Genomic DNA, 22,359 nt, shown 5'->3' on the forward strand with positions numbered 1-22,359 from the left:
AGGTCCTCTTCCTCACCGAACAATAAATAAGCCCACACCTACTTAGCCTTCTAAGCACCCCCGTCCCATGGCTGAAGCCCATATCCATGTCCACGGTACTCAGGGACAGACAGAGAGCCTTGGACACAGGACTTGCAGAAGATGACTCTGTCAAGTCCAACTCCTGTGCGGTGGCCCTGGACAGTGTACACAGCCTCCGTTTGGGTGTGAGTCTTCCCAACTAACTCTAGATGCCAAGAGGTTGAGACTTGTGTGTGTGTGTGTTGTTTAAGCCAGCTGTCTAGTCTATCTTGAGTGTGAACAGAAGAAAAATAGATGCTGGTAGGCATGGATTGCCTGATCTGTACGAGACAGGGTGAACGGAGGTTTGACAGTGCCTATTTCTCTCCGCTGACGATCAACGGAGCAAAGATGAGCAGCTCACCTGCAGACACCTGCTCTGGAGGCAAGGGAGATCAATTTCCCCTGACTCATGTCTTGTCTGACTTTGCGCTTAGATCTTTACTTAGATCTTCACTTCAAGGAAGACTGAAGACTTAGGCCTTAGCTGCAGATAGAGGCTCGGAAATGAGGTAGGTCAATCCCTTACCTTACTCTCTCTCTATTCCAGTGTCCACAGTTGCCTTTAGTTATCTCCACCCTGGAGGTTTCAGGACCACAGGAATATCCAGCACCAAATACTTGACGTTTCCAGTCTCTTGGGACGTGGCTGTTTCAGACGTCTCCCGCCTGTCAGCAAGGGGCCACGCAAGAGAGCACGGAGCTCCTGACAAGGTTCACACACCCCAGCTGCAGGCAGGAGGCAAACACCCAGCCTGACAGCCACTTCAGAGAATGGCACTGCTGTTCTTAGGTTGGCCGGTGTGAAGAGAGAGCATCACCCATCTCCAGCAAACCCATGAGATCCCCGGAGATCCAACTCCCTGTGGCACACAGCGGGGAACAGAAAACCGCCTCCTCGGTGCGGCCAGTTTGAGCTTCAGTGCGTTAATGAGGTGGGTGTGGGGATGTTTTTATGCTCACGATGCTGGTGGCTCTTTGGTGTATACTCTCACTAGATGGAGCTAAACTGGAGGGAGTTTACACCGTGTGTGTGCACACAAAGCCCCCTTTGTGGAAGTACAGTGGTGGCTGTCAGGGGGAAAGAACATCGGGAGCACAAGCTGTGGGTACCTACCAGGTGGATGGAGAGGAAACAACGTCGGGCCACTGTGTACAGCTTGAAGTGAGTCGGCAAGCTGCTCATCCACACTTCTCCTGACATCACGGCCTCCAGAGCTCCTCCAAGAAATCAACCTCTTTCCAATGTTCTCCCTCAGCCAAGGGGACCAAGGCTTCATCTGGGGGATGGTGCATGAAGAGATGTTGTTTGGATCATTTCCATTGGCTACGCTGGTGAATGAAGCCTGCCCAAGCCCTCTAGCACAGACTTCCAATGCCTTGCACGTTTAAGGAGAGCCAGATTAAGGGGGATTTCTCTGCTCTTTAGCCACATGAGATTTCTGGTATGTCAACTCCTAAGGAGGAAGAAAGGAGGGAAAGGGATCCTTGCGGTGGTGGTTCAGCTCCACCTGTCTTAGATACCTACCTGAGGATGAGATCGGTTCTCCCCTAGAGAACTGATCAAGAATCCCCCCCTGTCTGCAGGGAGGGCATAGATGAAACCCTTCGGTTCACCTGGCTTCTCAGCAGAGCTACCCTGGGGGGGATCCAGCTCAGAGAATTTTGCCCTCAATCACTGAGGCATGGATATCTCTGCCCAAGTTGAGACGCCCAACATCCATCCAAGCTGCTCGCTAGACTCCTGCCTTAGTCCTCAGAGGCAACCTGGCACTTCTAGAGGGCTTTTAGCCCTGTATATGAGGCAAGATGAGCCATGACTCTCTCCCAAGTGCCTTTTCTCTGTCCAAGGAAGGGGGGTAAGCTGAGGAGCTGAGATAAGAGTATTTCATCATACATCTTCCAACTTGGTCGGCAGAAGTCCTTCCCCTGACTCTGAGATGGCAAAATTACAAAGAGGTGAGCCTTACCCCTAGTAGCTATGCTGAGAAGGAGACATCAGTGGAGGTAATGGAGGTATTTGCAAAAGCTTCCTGTGCTGAGCCTTGGAAGAAAGCAAATGTACGAGACCACGAGTCCTTGAGTAATGACTGTCATGCTAGCCTGCTGCCCTGTGCTGCTGCCATCTCAGTTGGAAACTGTGGGAAAATAACGGAAGATCGGCGAGGAGGATTGTAAACACGCTCGAGTGACTTGCAGCTGGTGTGTCGAAAAACACATGTATGATACTAACCATTGTTTAGCCCTGCGTGTAGGACAAGTGGGACATCTGTGTTTAGATAACATAGGCCTGTGATAGACCTAGAGGCACCTATCGAACATGCTTGAGATGCCTGCCCTGCTGTGGGAAAGATCAAAGCACCGTGGTAAACTACGCCTGCGCAAATCCCTGATACACAGGCGAAACCAGCAGGTTCATTGATCCTCCAGCACGGACTGAGCTCCGCAGTGCCTGCGTCCCAGGTGCTGCTTCGGGGATCCCCCGGTTGGCGAGGTAATGAAAATGAATTTTCGCTTTGCATTTCACCCCTGGTTTTGTGGTTGTTCCTGCGTCCTGCCTGTGCCGGCTCACACAGAACCCCTTGTGATCAGCTGAAGAGGTGAGAAAATCTCTTCCAGCGCCACATTGTCATGAGAGTTTTCTGTTCCCTCAGTCTCATTTGCTGAGATTGCAACTCAGTATTTCCTGCCCTGAAGAGTGCAGGTGTGTTATTGCCTTCCTCTGCAACAGCCTTTCACGGAGCTGGAGACCCTCGGCCTGCCATCCACAGTTCCCTAAGTGGGATTTTCGTCTCATGGAAGCAATTGCATTCACCGTGTTCTAAAGGAGATGCCTGCGCTCGATCTGATAAATAATTCTCCATGCTCATTTGATGGTGTAGGCCTGATCTTCAGGGTCAGGTCGAGTTGTCCAAACACGTTTCTGCAGCAAAGGATTTCCCTGACAATTTTAACTTAGGGCAGATGCTGTTTTCGCATGCTCTGCACCAACTACTTTTTCAGGGATGATGGCTTTGTTTCACTACCAGTAGCATCTGAAGGACCAGCACAGGCATGCGAACTCTCACAGAGACTTTCCTGTCTTTGCAGATGAACCTCAACATTTGGGGGCACACTGCAAATGGGACAAGTGTGGAAGAATTCATCCCTCTTGGCTTCCCAGGCATGTGGCATTCCCGGGTCTCCCCTGAGGTGGTATTTGCACTGATGTACTCCCTGACAGCCATGGGCAATGCATCCATCATAGCCCTCGTGTGGATGAACAGCATCCTCCCTACCCCAGTGTACTTTTTCTCTGTAGTCTCGCCTTTCTGGAGATCTGGTACACTATGGGTGTTGTTCCCAAAGCCATAGGAGTCATGCTAGGGACTAGCCAGACCATCTCCTTCGGTGTCTGCATCCTCCAGTTGTTCTTTCTTCTCTCCCTCGGCTCCACTGAGTGTTTTCTCCTCTCTCTCATGGCCTGTGACCGCTACCCAGTCACACGCTACCCCTTGGGATACAGCTCCCTCATGAACAGTGTCCTCTCTGCTCGGCTGGTGCTCAGCTCCTGGCTGGGAGGCTTTCTGGCCACCTTGCTGCTGGCCTTTCTGACATCCAGGCTGACGTTCTCTGGGCCAGATGTCATCAATCATTTTCTCTGCGATATAGATTCTTGTATCCATTTCTGAAGGCACTTTTTTAATTAAAAATATGCAAATGACTATGCTTCATGCTAGATATGTTAGGGCATTTCCACATCTAAAACCCCCCATCAGTTTTTAACAGTCCTTGTTCCACCCATTTCGGGCTTTGTTGTGAAAACACCTTAATGTGATTGTCCAAGTCCCCAGACTGCAGGGCTGTGAAAGGCTGGCTGGGTAGCAAGCCTCTCTTCACACTCATTGGGGGGACATTAGCACTTCCAGAGGGCACTTGATTTTCCCCTTCCCATTCTCATTCCAGAACAGATGAATCATGTTCCCAAAGCTCTTCTTTCTGCACACTGACAGTGAAGGGCGTCCATGCGACCACTTCATAAGGAGGAGGCACCAACTCGGCAGATACACTTTTATGAACAGAGCGGGATTGATTTCACCTGGGTGTAGAGCTCTCCAGGTGAGATGATTGAGTCCGGACTGAATGTCTACTCCTCCCTTCTGGAAGCAGTGGTGCTTCTGGAGGCGATTCTCCGGCGTCCACCTGTCCTGGGCATTTGGCTCTTAGACCTGCAGCCAGGCCCAGGCACCAGTGCCCAAGGACAGGCTGATGCCCACCCTTGTCAGCCGTGCTCTCTTTCTCAGTGGCATTTGGGAAAATCCCTGGGACAGCCCACTGAGGCTGGAGAAAGAGCCTGAGCCTAGGTCTGTCCTCAGGTAGCCATCACTGCTTGTCATTCCTTGCTTTTGGGGGAGAATTGTGTCTGTGGAGTGTTGAAGCCCTCTGCAGCCCTGGAGATCAATCAAAAGCAGGACCTGAAATGTCCAAGGGACCCGAGACACAGCAGAGTGCGGAACACTGAGGGCTGCCATCAATTCCCCATCAACGCTGCCCAAAGGCCCCTGAGATAAATAGGGACATGCAAAGCCTCCAACAGGGCTGGCAGAGCAGACCCACGTCACTTGGGAGAGGCAGGCCATCCTGGAACAGCAGCAGGACAACAACCAAGTACCCTGGGCTTTCTCAGGTGAAGTGGAGGATACTTCATGAGCAACAGACTCCAATTCACAGGGTGGGATCCAGCTGGAAAGTCAGCACCCTCCAGCTGAGCTTCCACATGCAATGCTGGGGTGGGATTGCCTGAGAAGAGGTCCCCACAACCATTCCATTGCCTATGGGAGGAAACAAGATCATTGAGATGTGGTTACCAGCTGTGGGACAGAGGAACCAGCATGGACTCAGGGACACAGGGGTTCCTCCCAGCCAAGCACTGGTGATTTCCCTGAGAAGGAGAAGAGACGTGACAAAGAGTGGGACCACTCTCCGGCAGTGGGTGAGTGCAGGAAGGGTTTGAACAGAGAATCTTGTCCAACGTCTGGCTGATGGGTCTTTTTCACTTGCTGACGCCCAGATGCAGGACAAGGAAGGGCTCTTCCCTCCTTGGGCTACTATGGCCCCATGGCAAAACCATAAGAACAGCTGTGCCTCCTACCAAAAGCCTCGCTCTCCAGCTGTGGCCATCAGTGGAGGCCCAGGGAAAGGGAAGAAGAAGACAAGCTGAGAGGTTACTTGCCCTGAGCACTCACTCCAGTCTACCAGCCATTTTAAGCAGAGGGCATTTACAAGCCTGGTTTGGCTTGTTTGTGGTGTAGCCTCCAATGGGTCTGCCCCAAGTCAGGTTTCTTGGACCCTTTTCATCATCAAAGACGCTGGCTCTGGATACAGCTGTAAAACTCATGCTGGCACGTGCTTCACAGCAGCACAGGCTGGGGAGGCAGAGGCCCAGCCTCCCCACAGCCCCAGGTGCCACTGCTGGGCAGGCTGGGCTCAGAGCTACACGCAAGCGGTGGCAGGGAGGGAACCGCTCCTCAGAGCACCCCCACCTTTCTGTGCAGTGCTGCAAGCTCTGGGCACCAGTGTGGGCTCAGTGCACAGAAATAGGCAGCGCTGTCCGGGAGCTCGGCACCCCGCACATGCAGAAGCACCTGGGAGGTCTCCACAGACAATGCAGAGGAGAACCTTCCCAAACCCTCACGAGCTCTGTATTTGCTCACCCACAGCAGCATCTGAGGGGACTGGTTTGGGAGCTGCTGGTACCAGTAGAGGTAGGGAATGGCAGAGCTGGTGGAGAAATTGCAATGCAGAGTTGCGCTGTGTCCCACCTGGATGGTCACTTCTGCTGGGAACTGGAGCACAGAGTCCTTTTGGGCATGACCTGTAAAGCCAGAAAGAGCTTTCAGCTTTGCTTGCCCGTGTACCTGTCCGTCTGTCACTTCATCAGCTTGCTCACTGTCCCCACTTCCCACCTCACTTTTCCTCGCCTCTGAAATGCTGAGCTGTTTGTCCCTGCACACTTCTTTCTGCAGGATCTTGCCACTCCTGACGCCCCAGATCATCCTGCTTTTCAGCAGTACTCACAGGTCTTTCAGTCCACTGATTCTCTCCATATCTGCCTCTGAGCTGTGTTAACTGCTGGTCCCTCCTTCAGCAGCAGCAGACATGAGCTGTTCCTCTCCCACCTCTGCCCATACCTTCCTGCTATAACAGTTCCTCCATATGGCACACCGCATCCTCTGCCCTTGCCCTGTCCTTTCACGGCATTTCAGCTCTTCTTGCTTCGAGTTAGCCTGCTCTGTTTGACCCCCAAACAGCGTCTTTCCCTCTTTCAGGCTTCATATCTATTAGCAGCACATTCAGGAATGCTCTGTACCTGCAAGTGGAAGGGGAGGTCTCACTCCTCCTCCTATGCCCGTTACTCCCTCCTGACATCTCCCAGATTACGTGCCGTGCCCGTCTGCAGCCCCAGCTCTCCCTACAGAAACACTCCCGGATCCCCCGGGCAGTCAGGCCTCGCGTCTCCTCCCTTCCACCACCAGCTGCGCAAACTCTTGCCTCCTTCTCCCCAGCCTGAAAGTTGCATCTCACCAAAGTCTGCCAGTCCCAGCAGGGCGGCCAGGAAAATCAGGGCCATGTCACGCTCCCCCTTCATGGGGTGCCCGGGCACCCGCCAGCATGAGGGACCTGAGGCTTGCAACTTCACCTCTTCTGCCTCTGCCAGATCAAAGAGGCCTCCAAACCACAGCCCCGAGGGTGGAGCAAAACTCTCTCCCTGCTGCTCCAGGCCGGCCCCTTGGGGCCTGTCCCCCCAGCTCTGCCACAGGAAGGCTCTCTAGAGAGATAACAGACCCGTGGTTTGAGGACTGTCCATCAGAGGGACAGGCATCCCTCGCGGACTTCTCCTGACATCAACCACCTCGCCAGCTGCACAGGCCTGCGCCCAGCTCTGCGGAGGTGGAGAAGGCACCCCTGCACCCCCCCGTGTCCACCCTGTCCCTGGGACCATCCGGATGGAGACAGGACCAGGCACACACTGAAGTGCCTGGACCCGGCTGTGGCACACTCTCGCCCTTCGCCTCTGGCCATAGAGGAGGAACCTGCAGGAAAACATCTCTGTGAGGAGCATCTGCTGCAGAAACCACGGCACAGGGACAGACAGACGCCCTCACCCTGGCAGGGGGAGGACGTGGCAACACAGCTCCCCGACGTACAGGCAGTCCCTCTGCGTCCCTCTGCCTATCCACATCACCCAAAATCTCCAGCTGCTTGTCCCACCCTGGGCCCCAGAACACCAATACCCAGGCAAGCAAAAGGGCCGCTTGCTTTCCATGTCTTCTGCTGCCTGCTGCCTGGAGCAGGGCTCCTCTGCCACCTCTCGCCCAGGGCCCTTTGCTCACACCGTTGGCAGGGACTGCAGAAAACAGGTTATCAGCACAGCAGCCCCATTCACAACGCGGCTCCCACAAGGCCTTCAGGATCCTGTTGTTCCCTTGAGGCCATGGCAGAAGGACGGTGGGCTGCCCTCTGCTCCCCAAGGACTGCAACCCTGCCGGGAGCTCCCTTGCAGTGCCACTGCAGCTGCCACAGCCGTCCCCAGCTGAGGCAGGGAAGAGGGCTGAGCCTTTCCTCTCTGCCTCCCAAGCCCGTGAACACGGACTGTCACAGCCTTGTCAGCTCCTGCAGCCACACGGGCCTCACTGGGGACTGGCTGGGCCCAGGACCCCGTGCCCAGAGGCCTCTTTCCAGCCCTCACACACCTCAGACCTCCAGCCCCGTAGGGCAGCTTAGCAGAACTCTTTGTGGCTCACTCCTGAGGTCTCAGATGTGTCTTTCAACAAGTGCCCTGCTCCAGCTTCTCTCCCGTCTCCTGGACGTCACTTCAACACCAAGGGCTCTCAACGGAGGCGAAGGGGAATCCTGTGCAACAAGCTCGATGTCCCGAGCACCGGCCACTGCGGGATGCGCCTGAAGGTGTCTGTGACAATCAGTATCTCCTTCTCGTGTTGGTGCTGAGGTAGAACTGCTGGCTCTGCAGGACGCCTTTCCAACACCAGCAGGAGCACAGCGGAAGCGGCCTGTGGAGCTGGAGGATTCAGTTTGTATTTGCGTGTCTGAGTGTCCTGGTTTGGGCTGGGCTGGAGTTAATTTTCTTCCTAGTGGCTGGTGTAGAGCTGTGTTTTGGGTTTAGTATGAGAAGAAGGTTGATAAGGCAGTGATGTTGTAGTTGTTGGTAAGTAGTGTGTTCAGTAGTCCAGGACTTTTCAGCTTCCCATGCTCTGCCAGGTGCACAAGAGCTGGGGGGGCGCATAGCCAGGACAGCTAACCCAACTGGCCAACGGTGTATTCCATACCATATAACGTCATGCTCGCTGTATGAACTAGGAGGTGTCGTCTGGGAATCAGCAATCGCTGTGTGGGGACTGGCTGGGCATCGGTTGGCAGGTGGTGAGCAATTGCTTTGTGCATCACTTGCTTTGTATATTCTATTATTATTAGTATTAGTATTAGTATTACTGCTCCTCCTCCTCTTTTACTTTATTTTATTTCAGTTATTAAACTGTCTTTCTCTCAAACCATGAGTTTACTCAGTTTTACCCTCCCTATTCTCCCCCATCCCAGCGGAGGGAGGGCAGTGAGCGAGTGGCTGTGTGGTGTTCATTTGCTGGCAGGGGTTACACCACGACCCTGAGTCTCTTTACAAGGTTACCAGCCAGAAACCACCTCTGGTTGTGGTTTCAAACCAAAGGCTTGTATTAGCCCTGTACAGTTGGGTCTCTCTGCTCTAACAGGGCCTGGCTATGTTCGTGGGGTGAAAGCGATCCCCAGCCCCTGCCCGTTGCGCAGCAGCAGTGGCCGGTCCCTGCGGCAGGACCGAGGGCTGCCCGGCTGCCCGGGGGCAGGAGGATCTCTGCTGCCCGCCTCCCTCTGCAGAGCAGAAAGGCGCTGCTCCCGGCCGGGAGCCCGCGGGGCCGGCGGCTGCAGTCGCTCCTTCCCGGGCACCGCCGGACACCGCCGCCGATCCGGCCGCCTTTCCTCCCCGCCGCCGCCGCCACTATCGCGGGGGATTTCTCTCCGCGTCCCGGTGGGAGAGCGGGGGTGAGCGGGGTGCGGGGCGGGAGAAGGTTTCTGCCCGGGGGCGGCTCCGGATCCGCCACGGGAGGAGCCCCGGGGCTGCGGGGCGCGGGGTGCGGGGACTTCTCGGGCCCGGGGCCGGGGCCGGGGCCGGTGGGGCGGGGGAACCGCCCCGGGGCGGGGCGGGGCGGGGCGGGGCGGCCCCGGCGGGTGGAGCGGCAGCGCCCCCTGGCGGGCCCGCCCGGGGCTGTCCCCCCGCCCCCGACACACCCGCCCGGCCCCGCCCGCGGCGGTTCGTGCCCGGCCGCAGCCCCGGCTCCTCTCCCCGTGTCTCCCACGGCGCAGTAATACACCGCCGCGTCCCCGCGCCGGGGCCGGGCGAGCCACAGGGCGCTGGACCGGCGGTCTGCCGCCACCGACAGCCGCCCCGGCGGCTCCTGCAGATCCTTGGACCCTTTGTGACCACTCACGAGGAATTCGGGGCCTCGGCCCGGGAGCTGACGGTACCAGTGGATGACCTCGTTTGACTGTATGTTGGGGTGTGAGCAGTTGATGGCGATGCCGGTGCCCTCGGTGGTCTCTGCCGACGGCTCCTGCTGCACCTGGGCTCTGCCCGCAGCCACTGCCGAGAAAGGAGAAGGAAAGGCCAAAGATCACCCAAGATCGCCCAGCTCTGATGGCTCTTTTCCCAGAGAAACCGTCAGGAAGAGCGGCAGTGAGACAGAGCCAGACTGGAACGGATGGGGACGTGTGCCCATCAACAGGGATGGAGAGTGATCGTGGTGTGGGTGTGTGGAGCAAGGGGAGAAGTCTGGGGGGGAATTTGGAATTGGTGCATGCAGAGATAGAATGAAAGTCAGGTGCGTGGATGGATGGGTGGCGAGAGGGAGAGGAATCAGGGGAGTTGAGTGTGTTACAGTGAAGGAAGGAGGGCTGAATTCAGAAGAAGAATAAATGCTGAATGCACAGGGGGATGAGAGGATGTATAGAATAACGGCATGGTGCAGGAAAGCAAACGTGCCTACAGGTATGAAGGAAGCAGAGGGAGAGATGAGAGAGGGGTCTCAGATAGTATGAAGGGGGCTTAGGGATGGTAGATGCATGGAGAGACGGGTGGATAAATGGAGGAAGAGGAGACAGGGAGAGGGGTTGTTACAGTGAAGGCCAGAGGGCTATATTCAGGGCAATAAGAACTGCGGAATGCACAGGGGAAGGAGAGGGGGCATGGAAAAGCAGGGATACGTGCAAGAAGGCTCGTACCGACAGAGATGATGGAAAAATAGGGAGACCAGGAAGAGGGGACTCGGAGGGTTTGGAAAGGGGGACGAGAGATGGCAGAGAGGCAGGGAGGGGGAAAGAGACGTCGAAGAAGGAGAGGGAAGAGCTGGCGCTGGGCTCCCGGGGGAGCAGCCCGGGCACAGCCCCGGCCCCATCCACCACCGCCAGCCCCGCGCACCCAGGAGCACCGCGGCCAGCCCCGCCAGCCCTGCGCCCCGGCACCGCCGCATCCCGCCGCTCCGCCGCCCGCGCCTCGCTGCCCCCCGCCAGCCCCGGCTCTCTGCTCCGGCCGCGGCGCCTCCTCTCCGCCGCCTCCTCTCCTCTCCGCCGCCGCCAGCTCCGCCCCGGGGCTGAGCCCTGCGCCGGCGCCGCTCGGGGTCTCGCCCGGGCTGAGAGGGCTCGGTGGCTCTGCAGGGGGACAAGTTGCTCTCCCGGGGAATGGGCTCTCCCCTCCTGCAGCAAGGACTCCCCAGCAAGAATAAGGCTGCACAGCGCCGGGGGCAGCCCGGGGCAGCAGCAGGGCCCTGCCCCAGGAGATGGACCAGCTTCCCAGAGCTGTCTCCCAGCTCAGGGGCTGGAAACAGCAGCCACTGGTGTCCTGCGGGTGGGAGTGAGGAGGGTGAGAGCCTCCCTTCAGCTGCCCCTCTGCAGTCCCAGCACCATGCCTAAAAGTGGTGTTGAGGCAAAGGGGGTGTGAGGACACACGTGCCCATGGGTGTGCAGGGCTCAGGGAGGGCCGGGGTGGTGGGGACTCACAGAGTGAGAATGTAGGTGAGAAGGGACCTCCAGAGGTCATCTAGATCACTGCCCTGCTCAGAACAGATCCCATTAGATCAGGTTGCTCAAGGTCACATTCAGTCCAGTGTTGAACACCTCTGCAAGGGCTCACTGTGGTCTCATGTTCAGCTCGGTGTCCTAAAACCGCACATCCTTTTCTGTGGATCTGCTTCCTAGGAGCCAGTCCCCAGCCTGCATGACTTCATGGGCTGGTTCCGCCATCAGATGCAAAACCTTGCTGTTGCTCTGTTGAACCTTCATGAGGTTCCAGTCAGCCCATTTCTTCATGGTCACAACTCTTGGAGCCTGGTAGTCCAGCCAATTTTCCATCCACCTTATCAGGCTCTTTATGAACCCATTCATCACCAGTTTGTTCCTAAAGGAAGTGCGGGAGAGGGTGTCAAACATCCTTCTGAACTCTGGGTGCACACATCCCCTGCCCTTCCCTCCTCCACAGTGCCCATTACCTCCTGAGAAAGCAATGAGGTTGGCCCTCAGGTACACTGGAGCCTCAGCTCAGCAGCAGCTCCATGGAGAGGGGAATCAGCCCTGGGTGAGTCTCCCAGAAGAACTCCCTGGCAGTGACCTCACCGCGGTCACTCAAGGGAAGGGGGGAAGCCCTCGACTGCATTGTCTCCAAGCTGGACCTGAGCCCAGGCAGACAGACCTTCAGGAGGGGAGATGTGCTAAAGAACTTTCCACAATGTGCACAGCCCTTGTTGGAAAGAGGGTCTCTTCTGGACACCCCTGTGGGAGAGCAGCAGCCTTTGGGAGGTGTGGTCTCGAATCCAATGACCCTTCCGTCCCAGAGGCAGTTGCTGGGCTCTCAGACCAAGATTCCAAGGCAGGGCATGAAGGTCCTTGTAGGCGGAAGACCAAAGCAGTCATCATTTTGTTGACTTTCCCTGTGCAAGCCACAGGCTCTGTCCTTCCACTCAGAGCACAGTGATATCAAGCTCCGTGTTCCTTTCATTCAGTACCTGCTTGATCCAAGGTCTCACCTCTGCCTGACACAGCACCAGGCCGATGATCTACACAAGAACATTTTTCCTGCGGGCAGTGTAAGGCAGGATGGGGTCAAAACCTAGGAGCACAATGCACACCTGGGGAGGCAACAACAAGTGACCACGGGGGTGAGCTGAGGAGGGAGGGAAAGACAAGGACATGGCACGTCCTCATGCGTGGGAGCCCATGGTGTGCAGCTGAGGATTGCTGGAGCTTCTTCCTGAGAACAGCACTTCAAACAGCCCCACCAGAGTGACCCAGGCTGACGTCACTTCTCTGCTCTGGACACGTCCAGCTCTTGAGCTGAGTCTTCTGCCCGCACTGCTGCATTCCTGCCCTCGAAATCCTGGGGCCTTTCATCTCAACACTCAGGAGAAGCCTTCATCGGGGAATGGGCACAGCACAAACCTGGAAATGAAAAGGCAGCAGTGTTGGAAACCAAAGCACAGCCCATATCATCAGCTGCGATGGTTTGCATTCAAGATGAGCTGGTCAGAGAATTGTTACCTCTGCAAAGGGCCTCTGGTCCTGCGGCAATGAAGGGCAGGTATAAAAGCCAGTCCAGGTCCCTGCTCTCTCATCCCCTTCTCTTGCCTCCTTCTGCTTGGAAACCAGGTGAGTCTGGAGCCCCTTCTCCTCCTCTTCCAAAGTGAGATCTCTCCTCAATGGACATCTCAGCTGATATTGCTCTGTCCTGTCTTGGGGTTTGGATCTTCTTCTCATGAGAGAGGGAAGCAGGAAAAGGTCTGCTTAGAGAGAGGCTGGGATGTGTCTGAGGGGGCTTTTGGTTTACGAATTAGGAGAAAGCCTCTCCAGGCCAGGCTGCTCTTTGTAGGGTGATAAAGACCATGTCGCTGCTGGCATATTTTCCAGCTCTATACTCAGTAGTGGCCTTGGCTCCTTTGTGATAACCACGTTGCTCCTCACCCACCCTTGTGCTCTGCTTCCTCCCTGTCCTCTCTCCCAGGCGCACCTCCGGACCCTTAGAGAATGTCCTGCTACGACCAGTGCCTGCCGTGCCTTCCCTGTGGCCCGACCCCGCTGGCCAACAGCTGCAATGAGCCCTGTGTCAGGCAGTGCCAGAACTCCACTGTCGTCATCCAGCCCTCCCCCGTGGTGGTGACCCTGCCCGGCCCCATCCTCAGCTCCTTCCCGCAGAACACCATTGTGGGATCCTCCACCTCTGCTGCTGTTGGCAGCATCCTCAGCTGTGATGGAGTGCCCATCACCTCTGGGTGCTGTGACCTCTCTGGCATTTCCAGCCGCTACTATGGCAGAAGGTGCCTCCCCTGCTAAAGATGCTGGGGAAGCCCCAGGGAGACCCCTTGAGGAACTAGAACATGGTGCTGGGCAGAGGATCGATCTTCTGGATTTGTTTTCAGCATATCTGACCGACCTTGCCTTCCTCTCCCTTTTCTTGGTTTGCTTTGGATCCCATTGGCTACAAGGTGCCACCAAGGCCAGCCTGATGGGGTCCATCTGGCTCCTCTCTCCCCATGGGGTAGGCAGGTGGACATCATGCAGGAACATCTCCATGGCCAAGGACTGCAGACTCTTGGCTGCCTCTGGGGCTCCCTGCACTGCTGATCTCACTTGGAGTGAGTTTGTTTCCCTCTTTTGACTCATTAAAGTTCTGCTGCATTCAAGCCTGGCCTCCACATGGTCCTTCCCTCTGCGGACACTCCCCAAGCTGCCAAAGGAGAAGGGTGTTGCTCTGGGGTGGAAGGGGATGAGGGCACAACGAGACCCTTCTCCATTGGGAGAGGAATGGGAGGTTGGGACCCCCTGCAGTGGCTCCTCTTTTGGGCACCATCCCTTGGATGAGGAAGTCATCCCTGGCTGCTCTGGTGCCAGGGACCATCAGGCCTTGCCTTGCTGTGTCTCTGCCCACAAATGCCCAGAGAGGCGGGAGGCTCTTGAGGAAGGGAGTTCCTCTTGCTATGGCCAGAGCTGTGCTGGGGTGGCAGGGGGTGGGTCTGAGGTTCCAGAAGATGGTTTGCTTTGCAGAATGGCAAGAACGCTAAATCAGGGAAGAGCCCTTGGGATGGCCCATAGCTGATATTCCACCTTCGTCTCCTCTCCACCACCTAATCTAGGGCCCACGGCCAGCAGGCATGGGCAGGATTCGCAGGGAAAAGTCACCCATGCCGCTGAATGCATCAAGGCTGGAAAATGGAGCTAAGCATGTGGGAGTTGAGGGCACGCAGCACAGAAATGGGGACAGTGAAACGGTGTCTTTCTGAGGGAGATCAAGTTGCTCTGATACAGAGCGTGCAGGAGAACGTGAAGATCAGCAGGGACGAGCAAACTGGGTGCGCTTCCCAAGGGAGCTGCAGCTGGGCTCAGAGCTCTTGACTGCTTCATTGGTCCCCCCGAGAATTTGTGCTCAGGAATTGTCTGGCACTCGGGGGGGAGAGGTGTCTTTTACGTGTAAATCCCATCCCTTTTGATCAGTGGAAATGTCTCTGGGCAGCCACTATGGTCTCGTATCTTATTTCCTGCCATGAAAATCCAGATGTCTTGACAAAAGTGTACAAGTGGAAGGACGGAGAACCCCATACCAATGTCCTCCACCCAGAGGGAATTATGGCTAATGACACACGTCTCAGAACAACTGAAGGCCAAAACTTCATAAAGGCCTTTCCCTTGCATATCTGAATTCTTTTTTCCCAAATCATGCTATTAATAACCATCGTCTGCAGCAGCACAGTTGGACTTCCTAACCCCACCACAGTAAACCGTGGAATAAGCAGAAGGTCCTTCTTAACGATGATAGCATCTGCAATTATCCTTGTTGTAGACGAAGGGATGGCATTTCTTCTGACAGACGATGTAACGTTTTCTATACTATGCTCCCTTTCTTTCTAGTCTTAGCACTAATAATGGCATTTTAAGGATTGCTTTGTAGAGGCTGAGTGCCTTTCTTACTGGTATAATTTCTGGTGTCCCAGCCTCCGTGTTTGCAGCCTGTGGGGAGTCTGGCTTGTCCCAGGCAAACCACCGCGCTGCTGTGTGAATACATCAGTGGGGCACCGTTCCCTTTACGGAGCTGGGGCTGGTCCCACACCCCCACGTCTCTCTTAGGGAGATCGCTTAGGACAGTTGGGAGCATCTAAGGCTGGAGGAGTTTTTTCAGTTGTAATGTGGGGATTCTTTCTGGCTGCAGCAATATGGATGTCCTCGAGGTTTTACGTTATCCCTGACCCACAGACTTGGGACGTGGAGAGGTTCAGTGTCTGGAAATGCCATGGTATCTGTGTGCGTGCCTGTGAGTGCGCATACCTCTGCGTGTGTCTAGGGGTGCATGTGTGTGCACCCATGAGGGCATGGCAAAGGTCTTGCTAAAGTCAAGGTACACCACAGCCAGTGCCCTCCCCTTCCCACAGTGCCAGTCCCCTCCTCACAGAAAGCAATGAGGTTGGTGAGGCATGATTTGCCCTCGGTAAACCCAGGTGAGCTGCTCCCAACCCCCTTCTTGCCTTTCATGAGTCAAGCAGTGGCTTCTGAGATTATTTGCTCCATCTTCCTTCCAGGGAGTGAGTAGGGACTGTCCAGTCAGCTCCTTGAACACCCTTGGATGCATCTCAAGTGGTCCCAACTGATAGTAAGAGCTCGTTAATTGTTTCTTCTTCTACCGTGGGTGCTGCTTCATTCCCGTAGAGGAAGGCACAGGGATGTGGTAGGCCTGAGGAGAAGCCATACCAGTAAAAACTGAGGAGAAACAGGTATCGAATACGTCAGCCTTTTCCCGATCATTTGTCACCAGGTCCTCTTCCTCACCGAGCAATGAGACCCCATCTCATCACATCTTAGCCCTCCGTTTGCTGCCCATAGGCTCGGAGACACCTTTCCTGGTTCCCTTCACCTCCCTTGCTGGTTTCCACTCCAGCTTTGCTTTTTCCTCCACATTGCAGAGGACCATGCCTGTGCTCTGAGGAGGCTCTCCTTGAAGGTTACCCAGCTCTCCTGGGACCCCCTGTGCTGCAGGGCAGTTTCCCATGGCATCCTGCCAAGCAGGTAGGTCCCTGAAGAGACTGAGATGTGCTCTTCTGAAGTCGGGGGCAGTAATCCTCCTGTCTGTCTTGGTCAGTCCTCCGAGGATCTCAAGGCCCGCAGTCTCATGGTCACCGCAGGCAAGGCTGCCCTTGAACTTCACATCATCCCACCGTTCTTCCTCATTTGTGAGTAGCAGGTCTAACCGAGCCTCTCTCCTAGTCCATTCATGGATTGCCTGCATCAGAAATTTGTCTTCCCCGTGCCCCAGCCATGTCCTGGTTTGCTTGTGCCCAGCCAGTTTGCTCCTGCAGCAGACACTGGGGTGGCAAAAGTCACCCATGGGTACCAGGGCCTGTGACTGTGGGGCTTTCCCCAGCCGCCTGAAGAAGGCTTCACCTGCCTTCTCTTCTGGAGCAGGAGGTGTGTAGCAGAGAGAGAACCTCCCCTGCCAGTCTGTCCCCAAGGGTGGGCGCAGGGGACAGGGTCTGGGGCCCTGGCTAGCACAGGCGTTGGGAGGTCACTCATGTGACTCCGTGAAGCTTGGAGAGGGTCCGTCTGTAAAGCAGAGGCTGTGCTGGGTGTCCCCCACCCAGCAGAGTGAGGGACAGTGCCTGTCCCCGCGTGGGGAGTTTCTGCAGCAGCTGCTGCTCATGCAGGTGTTTCCCTTGAGGAGCCACCTCTGTGCCCAGGGATTAAAGGACAGAAGAACCCTTTAGGGGAGGAGAGCAGTGCTCCAGGCACAGTTTGGTCATTCCTGGCTGAGCAGACAAAGGACATGTGGTGCCGAACGTGCCCGTCCATTATACCGGAGGAGCAGGAGCAAGCAACCTGCTCCCACGGGAATGTTTAATGTCCCCAGAGATTCCTTGGAACGATGGTCCAGTGGGGTGGATGAGGCACCTGCTGATAGGAGGCTGAGGCTGGGGCTGTCTCCCAGAGAGCAGAGGGGAACGGGGGCCCATGGATGCCCCATGCTGGGAGCTGCCTGGGTCGAGCTTTTCATTGCCTGCGTTTGTTGTGTTTTATCATTGGCCACGCAGACAGGAGAAGGAGAAGGTACAGCAGCTCTTTACATCACCGCCATGGCTGAAGTTCAGGAGGGAAATAACACAATGGAACCAGTTTTCATGTATCCCTGCCTCGAGAGAAGACAAACCCAGTTGCTGTCGGGGAGGATGGATGTGCCTCCTCTTCTTAATAGTGGTCAAGATGAACAAATCACTAATATAGAAATGCAAGGCTCAATGTGTGCAGCTTGTACTTTACCAGAGAGCTGAGCTTTCCCTGCATGTTTACATCACTGACAATAAGAAGACTGCAGCTTCATCTGGTGTGCTATGGGAACATTTGAGACCCTGTCTGCATAAATTGGTGTCTGGAATGGACAGGAAACATTACATCATGGATAGCAGAGTCTCCTCAAGCCTGAGGAGATCAAAACACCACATAGAATCCATTTGTGGGAGGGAGGAAGCTTCCTGAGCACAGCCTCATTGCCCATCCCCAGCCTCAGCATCTGCAGTGAAGTGGAAATTCAAATTGTAACTGCTCAGCAATGGTAATTGGTGACCAAGGAATGATCTGTCATGGAGGGCAAGAAGGCCCAACTTCAGAAGGGGTAAAAGGGGCTGGAAGCAGGGATGCCCGAGACAGAAGGACTCCCTGTAAGGGAGTGCAGTTTCCCTTGGTGCTGAGATAAGGAATGGCCTCAGCATTGTCCTGCAGCCCTCCTGGAATGGAGAGCTCAGGAGCCACCTTGGGGCAGGAGAGCTGGATTGAGGGATGGACCCATGGCTGGGCTAAGGCGCCCCATGCAACCGGTCGCGGGATTGGTGCTGATGCAAGTGTATATAAGGGATGTGCCTGTGATGCATCTCTGCAGACCCCTTGAAGAACCACTTATGGCGGTAGGACTCTGCCCAATGCATTGTTCATTAACTTTTTTTTCTAATTATTTAAGCACAAACGTGTGTTTGTTTCACCTCAAGGGGTAACACAAAAATCCCCCTACAGCAGCCTGCTGCAGGTCTGGCTTGTCCCAGACACACCGTCCCCTTGCTGCTGTGGGAGCTCATCACCACAACACTGCTCCCTGTGTAGGAGCTGCAGATGATCATCGAGCCCTCTAACTCCCCTGAGGAGACTGCAGGGAGCCCGGGGGTTGTAAGGCTTCATTTGTACGTTGGTCTCTTTGCTTATTGGTTAGGAACATGGAGAGCGCGTGGGCCTTTGGCATTGGGGCTGTTCTGTGTGGTTTGCTCTGCCCCTCAGGCACAAGCATCGCACTGGGACGGGCTGAACATCTGGAGATAACTGATGGCTTGACTCAAGTCCGGTTTGATCCTTTACTTATTGAAGAGAGCAAACAAGCCCACAAATCTCTGTCAAAATGCCCTCTAGGGCCGTTTTGGTGGGGCTGGTCAGTGCGTGATGGACCTAATTAGTCCTGGGCTTGCAGGAATTTACTAACACTGAGCCTGAGGGGCTGAGAGCAAGCCCCTGGCATCCTGGTTCCCAGCAGGCTCTGTCCTACAGTCATGGTCACCATCTCCAGAGCCACTGACACCGGCCCCTTTCAGAAAGAGAACCGTGGCCTGCAGATCCCTGGGTGCAGAGGGGAAGCAGCGCTGCCAGGGGACACCTCAGGGCCCCTTCCCCCAAGCTCAGCCTTGCCCAGACACATCCCCTCCCTCCCCTGGGTTGTTGCACAGCCAAGGAAGCTCCCTGCCCCAGGGTGTCTTGCACAGCACAGAGGTACAAGGCACTGTCAGAGACCTCGACTTCCTCCAGCCGCAGGAGGCTGTATTTCCCCGTGGTGTTCAGCAGCGTGGTGAGACGGCCATTGCGCTTGGGGCCAGCTGCTGCATGGTGTGAGATACGCTGTGGGGCTTGGCCTTTCCTCTGCTGGTACCAGAGCAAAGCATTAAAGCCAGAGACCTTGTAGGTGCAGGTGGTCTGGAAGGTGTCTCTCTCCTCTACTGTGACTTGTCCTTCTTGCTGGGTGACGGTGGTCTGCCCCATGGTGCCTGGAAGAAAGCAAGGCTCAGCAGCTCTGCAGGGAAAGGCTCCGGGAAGCAAACCAGGAGTGGATGCAAAGCCCTGGTGGAGAAGGTTCCCTGTCCCTTGCCCTGCAGGAAAATCCTGAGGCTTGGGGACAGCCAGAGGAGAGTGGTTCCGGGCAGGAGCTCGGAGCTCTCAGCCCAGCATGGACCCTGAGGAGAGCTGTGCTGTGTCCCTGCTCCTGCTCCTACTGCCCAGAGGACCAGGGAACAGCCTGTCATGCCTGCCCTTTGTGTGCTGGGACCAGCAGCCCTCCAGCAGGCTGAGGGGCCCATGGAGTTCCTTCCCCATCCCTGTCATCTCCAAGGGCTCCTACGTGCCTGAATACATACAAAGCTGAGCTGAATGGTAGAAAGAGGAAGCCCTGGCTGTATTGACAGCCAGCAGAAAACTGGAGGCCATGACAGACATATGCCAGCCAGGAGGTAGACTGGGGCACCCTATTAATGTTAATGGGATGAAGGCTTTAAAGTCCCGGTAGCAGCATTGACAGGATCTGGTAATTTGTGTTTGGAAAGGGAAAAATATGGGAGTGCAGCGACAGCTGAGATCTCCTGTAGTGACAGCAGGAGCATCAGAAGAGAGAGGCAGAGAGAAATGGATTGAAAGGGAAAGAAAAGCAGGAGAAGGGGTCTGAGGTCTCTCTCCTCTTCTCTCCTCTCTCCTTTCCAACAGCAAAGGCATCTTGAGAGAACCGGTGCAAACCCACAAATGTGAGGTGACATTTCCCAGCGTTTTCCTGTAATTCAGGAGTAGTTCCCCACGTGGTCCTGATAAGGCTGGCGAGGGTTTCCTGGGGGGAAGATGAAGTCTGCATTGATGAAAAGCCAGGACTTACCCAGCCGTTGCCCCAGGAAGGCAGCGAGGACGAGATATCCGAGGGGCATGCCGAGACCAACCTGCCTGTTTGCTGAGCGAGAGAGAGTCAGAAAACGAGAGAACAGAGCTGCCGGAAACGACTCTGCTGGGGGAGCAACGGAAGAAGCGGGGAAGAGAAAGGATCTGTTCTTGCTGTGCCTGAAATGCTCCTTCTGGGTTTCTCCCTCCTCCAGCAGCACCACCTGTGGCTCCCCCAGCCAACGGCAACTGCACATTTCCACAACGGGGGCCCTGAGGGTCCACCTTCGTGTGGATGAGACGTGTGCAGAGAGGGACAAACTGGATCCGAGAACTGCAGCCTTTCTGTTGGGCAGAGAACCCAGAGGGACTCAGGGACACAGGGACACTCCCCCAGCCAGGCACTGGTGAGTCCCCAGAGCTGAAGGAGAGACCTGAAAAGCAGGGGGACAGCTCAAGAGGTTGGACAGGGAATCTTGCCCAGTGCCTGGCTGATGGGTCTTGCTCACACGTTGAGGCTTTCACTGATCCCCAGATGCAGGGCTAGGAAGACATTTTCCCTCTTTGGGCTTCTTTGGCTAGGAGGTTAAACCGCAGGAGCAGTCACGTCTCCTACCAAGAGTCCCCTTCTCCAACAGTGGTCATTGGGGCATGCTGAGGAAGAGTAAGATCTGGACAAGCAGCTGGGATACTTCTCCTGAATACTCACTGCTTGTCCCGCTCAGTTTCAGGGCTCGGGGGTGTTCCTGAGTCTGCTGTGGCAATGCACCCCCGTGGCAAGGAAGGCCAACAGCGTGCTGGGCTGCAGTAGGAAGAGCATTGCCAGCAGGACAAGGGACCTGATCCTTCCTCCCTACTCAGCGCTGGTGAGGCCACGTCTGGAGTGCTGGGTCCAGTTCTGGGCTCCCCAGTACAAGAAAGATATTGGAGCGAGCCCAGCGAAATGGTGCAGGGACTGGAGCATCTTTCCTATGAGGACATGCTGAGAGGTCTGCAGTGTTCAGCCTGGGGAAGAGAAGGCTCATGGGGGATCTTGGAGGTGTGTGTAAATAGCTGGTGGGAGGGAATGAAGAAGAGATTCTTCTGCGTCAGGCGCCCTGGGGACTCCACACCTCTGCCACTCTGCTCTGTAGGGTGAGAAATTAAAGTTGTTGAAGTGCTCAGGCCAAGGAAAGACCCCAAACTGTGACCCTCACTGTGTTCCAGGTTTGCAAGGGCCAAGGGGAGGTTGTTCAGCAGTGGGAGGTTCATGTTTGGGCAGTCAGGCCACAGCTGGGCTTTTCTCAGCCCTCCAAGTCAGAAGGTGCTGGAGCATCCTCTCAGGCAGACATACCCTGGTGTAGAAGCGCTGCCTCTCAGCTCCAGGTCTCATGGCCAAAGGGGCCTGGGGCACCTGAAAGTTCCCGTAGGAGCCTGAAGGAAGAGATCAAGCAGTCTGCTGGCAGGCAATAGGAGGCTGCAGGCAGTTTTCCTGCTTTTTGCTCCTCCCGGAGATCACAGCCAGCCCAGCCAGCCCCCAGCCAGGGAGGAGTGTCCATGGTGAACTTCTCCTGCCATCCAGTGCCCAGCCAGAGGCAGGGGCCTGCACCCACCTCTCTCGGAGATGGAGACAGGCCCCTTTGCAGCCCCGATGGGCTCCTTGTCCCTCGCCAGTGTCTGAGAGGAGGAAGAACCAAAGGCACCTAGATCCAGGTGTCTGACGCCCTGTGCCCACAGGGGTTTCTCTCCCTTCTCCCCAGGCCACAGATGAGGCCCTTCAAGGGAAATGTCTCTGGGAACAGCACTGCTGTCAACGTCCCACCCAGAGACAGACACACGGCTGCTCGTTGGCAGGAGGACGTCCAGCACAACCCTCTTTACCGCAGTCTTCTCACTGACCCTCAGGGTAGTGTGACCGACCCCTTGTCTGGGGATGACGCCTGCCAGAAGGGTGAGGAGATCATCGCATAAACTGGGGGTGTTTCTGCCCACAGGGGGATCAGACTCCTTACGGGTGGAGTGAAAAAGTGTTTTGGGGTTGTGCAAGACATGGGGTGTTCAGGGGAAGGAGCAGAGACAGGGACAGGGAAGGACCGAGGCTGCGGGGCGCGGGGACTGCGGGGCTCGGCGGGCCCGGTGCCGGGGCCGGTGCCAGTGGGGCGGGGGAACCGCCCCGGGGCGGGGCGGGGCGTGGCGGGGCGGGGCGGCCCCGGCGGGCGGAGCGGCAGCGCCCCCTGGCGGGCCCGCCCGGGGCTGTCCCCCCGCCCCCGACACACCCGCCCGGCCCCGCCCGCGGCGGTTCGTGCCCGGCCGCAGCCC

General features: G+C 56.2%; 1 protein-coding gene, 1 long non-coding RNA gene, 1 pseudogene and 1 gene segment (V, D, J or C); 2 read left to right on the forward strand and 2 right to left on the reverse strand.

Moving 5' to 3' along the window:
• Nucleotides 1-652: 652 nt before the first annotated feature.
• On the forward strand, nucleotides 653-3,754 carry LOC142091609 (olfactory receptor 6F1-like; annotated as a pseudogene).
• A 408-nt stretch (nucleotides 3,755-4,162) lies between these two features.
• Nucleotides 4,163-7,091, reverse strand: LOC142091610 (uncharacterized). The gene is made up of 3 exons (XR_012676868.1): nucleotides 6,625-7,091; nucleotides 5,754-5,914; nucleotides 4,163-4,871 (listed from the first exon to the last, which is right to left on the reverse strand). It is a non-coding gene; the product is annotated as an uncharacterized LOC142091610 (long non-coding RNA).
• Nucleotides 7,092-8,832: 1,741 nt separating this feature from the next.
• LOC142091770 (T cell receptor alpha variable 4-like) lies at nucleotides 8,833-10,616 on the reverse strand. The segment is given in 3 exon segments: nucleotides 8,833-8,896; nucleotides 9,379-9,730; nucleotides 10,565-10,616. Coding segments are annotated over 3 exon segments (468 nt in total).
• Nucleotides 10,617-12,651: 2,035 nt separating this feature from the next.
• LOC142092075 (feather keratin Cos2-3-like) lies at nucleotides 12,652-13,530 on the forward strand. The gene is made up of 2 exons (XM_075171813.1): nucleotides 12,652-12,787; nucleotides 13,158-13,530. Exons 1-2 carry the CDS (start codon nucleotides 12,705-12,707, stop codon nucleotides 13,462-13,464), a joined length of 390 nt encoding a protein of 129 aa, XP_075027914.1. The 5' UTR covers nucleotides 12,652-12,704; the 3' UTR covers nucleotides 13,465-13,530.
• The last annotated feature ends 8,829 nt before the right edge of the window (nucleotides 13,531-22,359 follow it).

This window comes from Calonectris borealis, chromosome 22 (genome assembly GCF_964195595.1).
Source record: "Calonectris borealis chromosome 22, bCalBor7.hap1.2, whole genome shotgun sequence".
Lineage (NCBI taxonomy): Eukaryota > Metazoa > Chordata > Aves > Procellariiformes > Procellariidae > Calonectris > Calonectris borealis.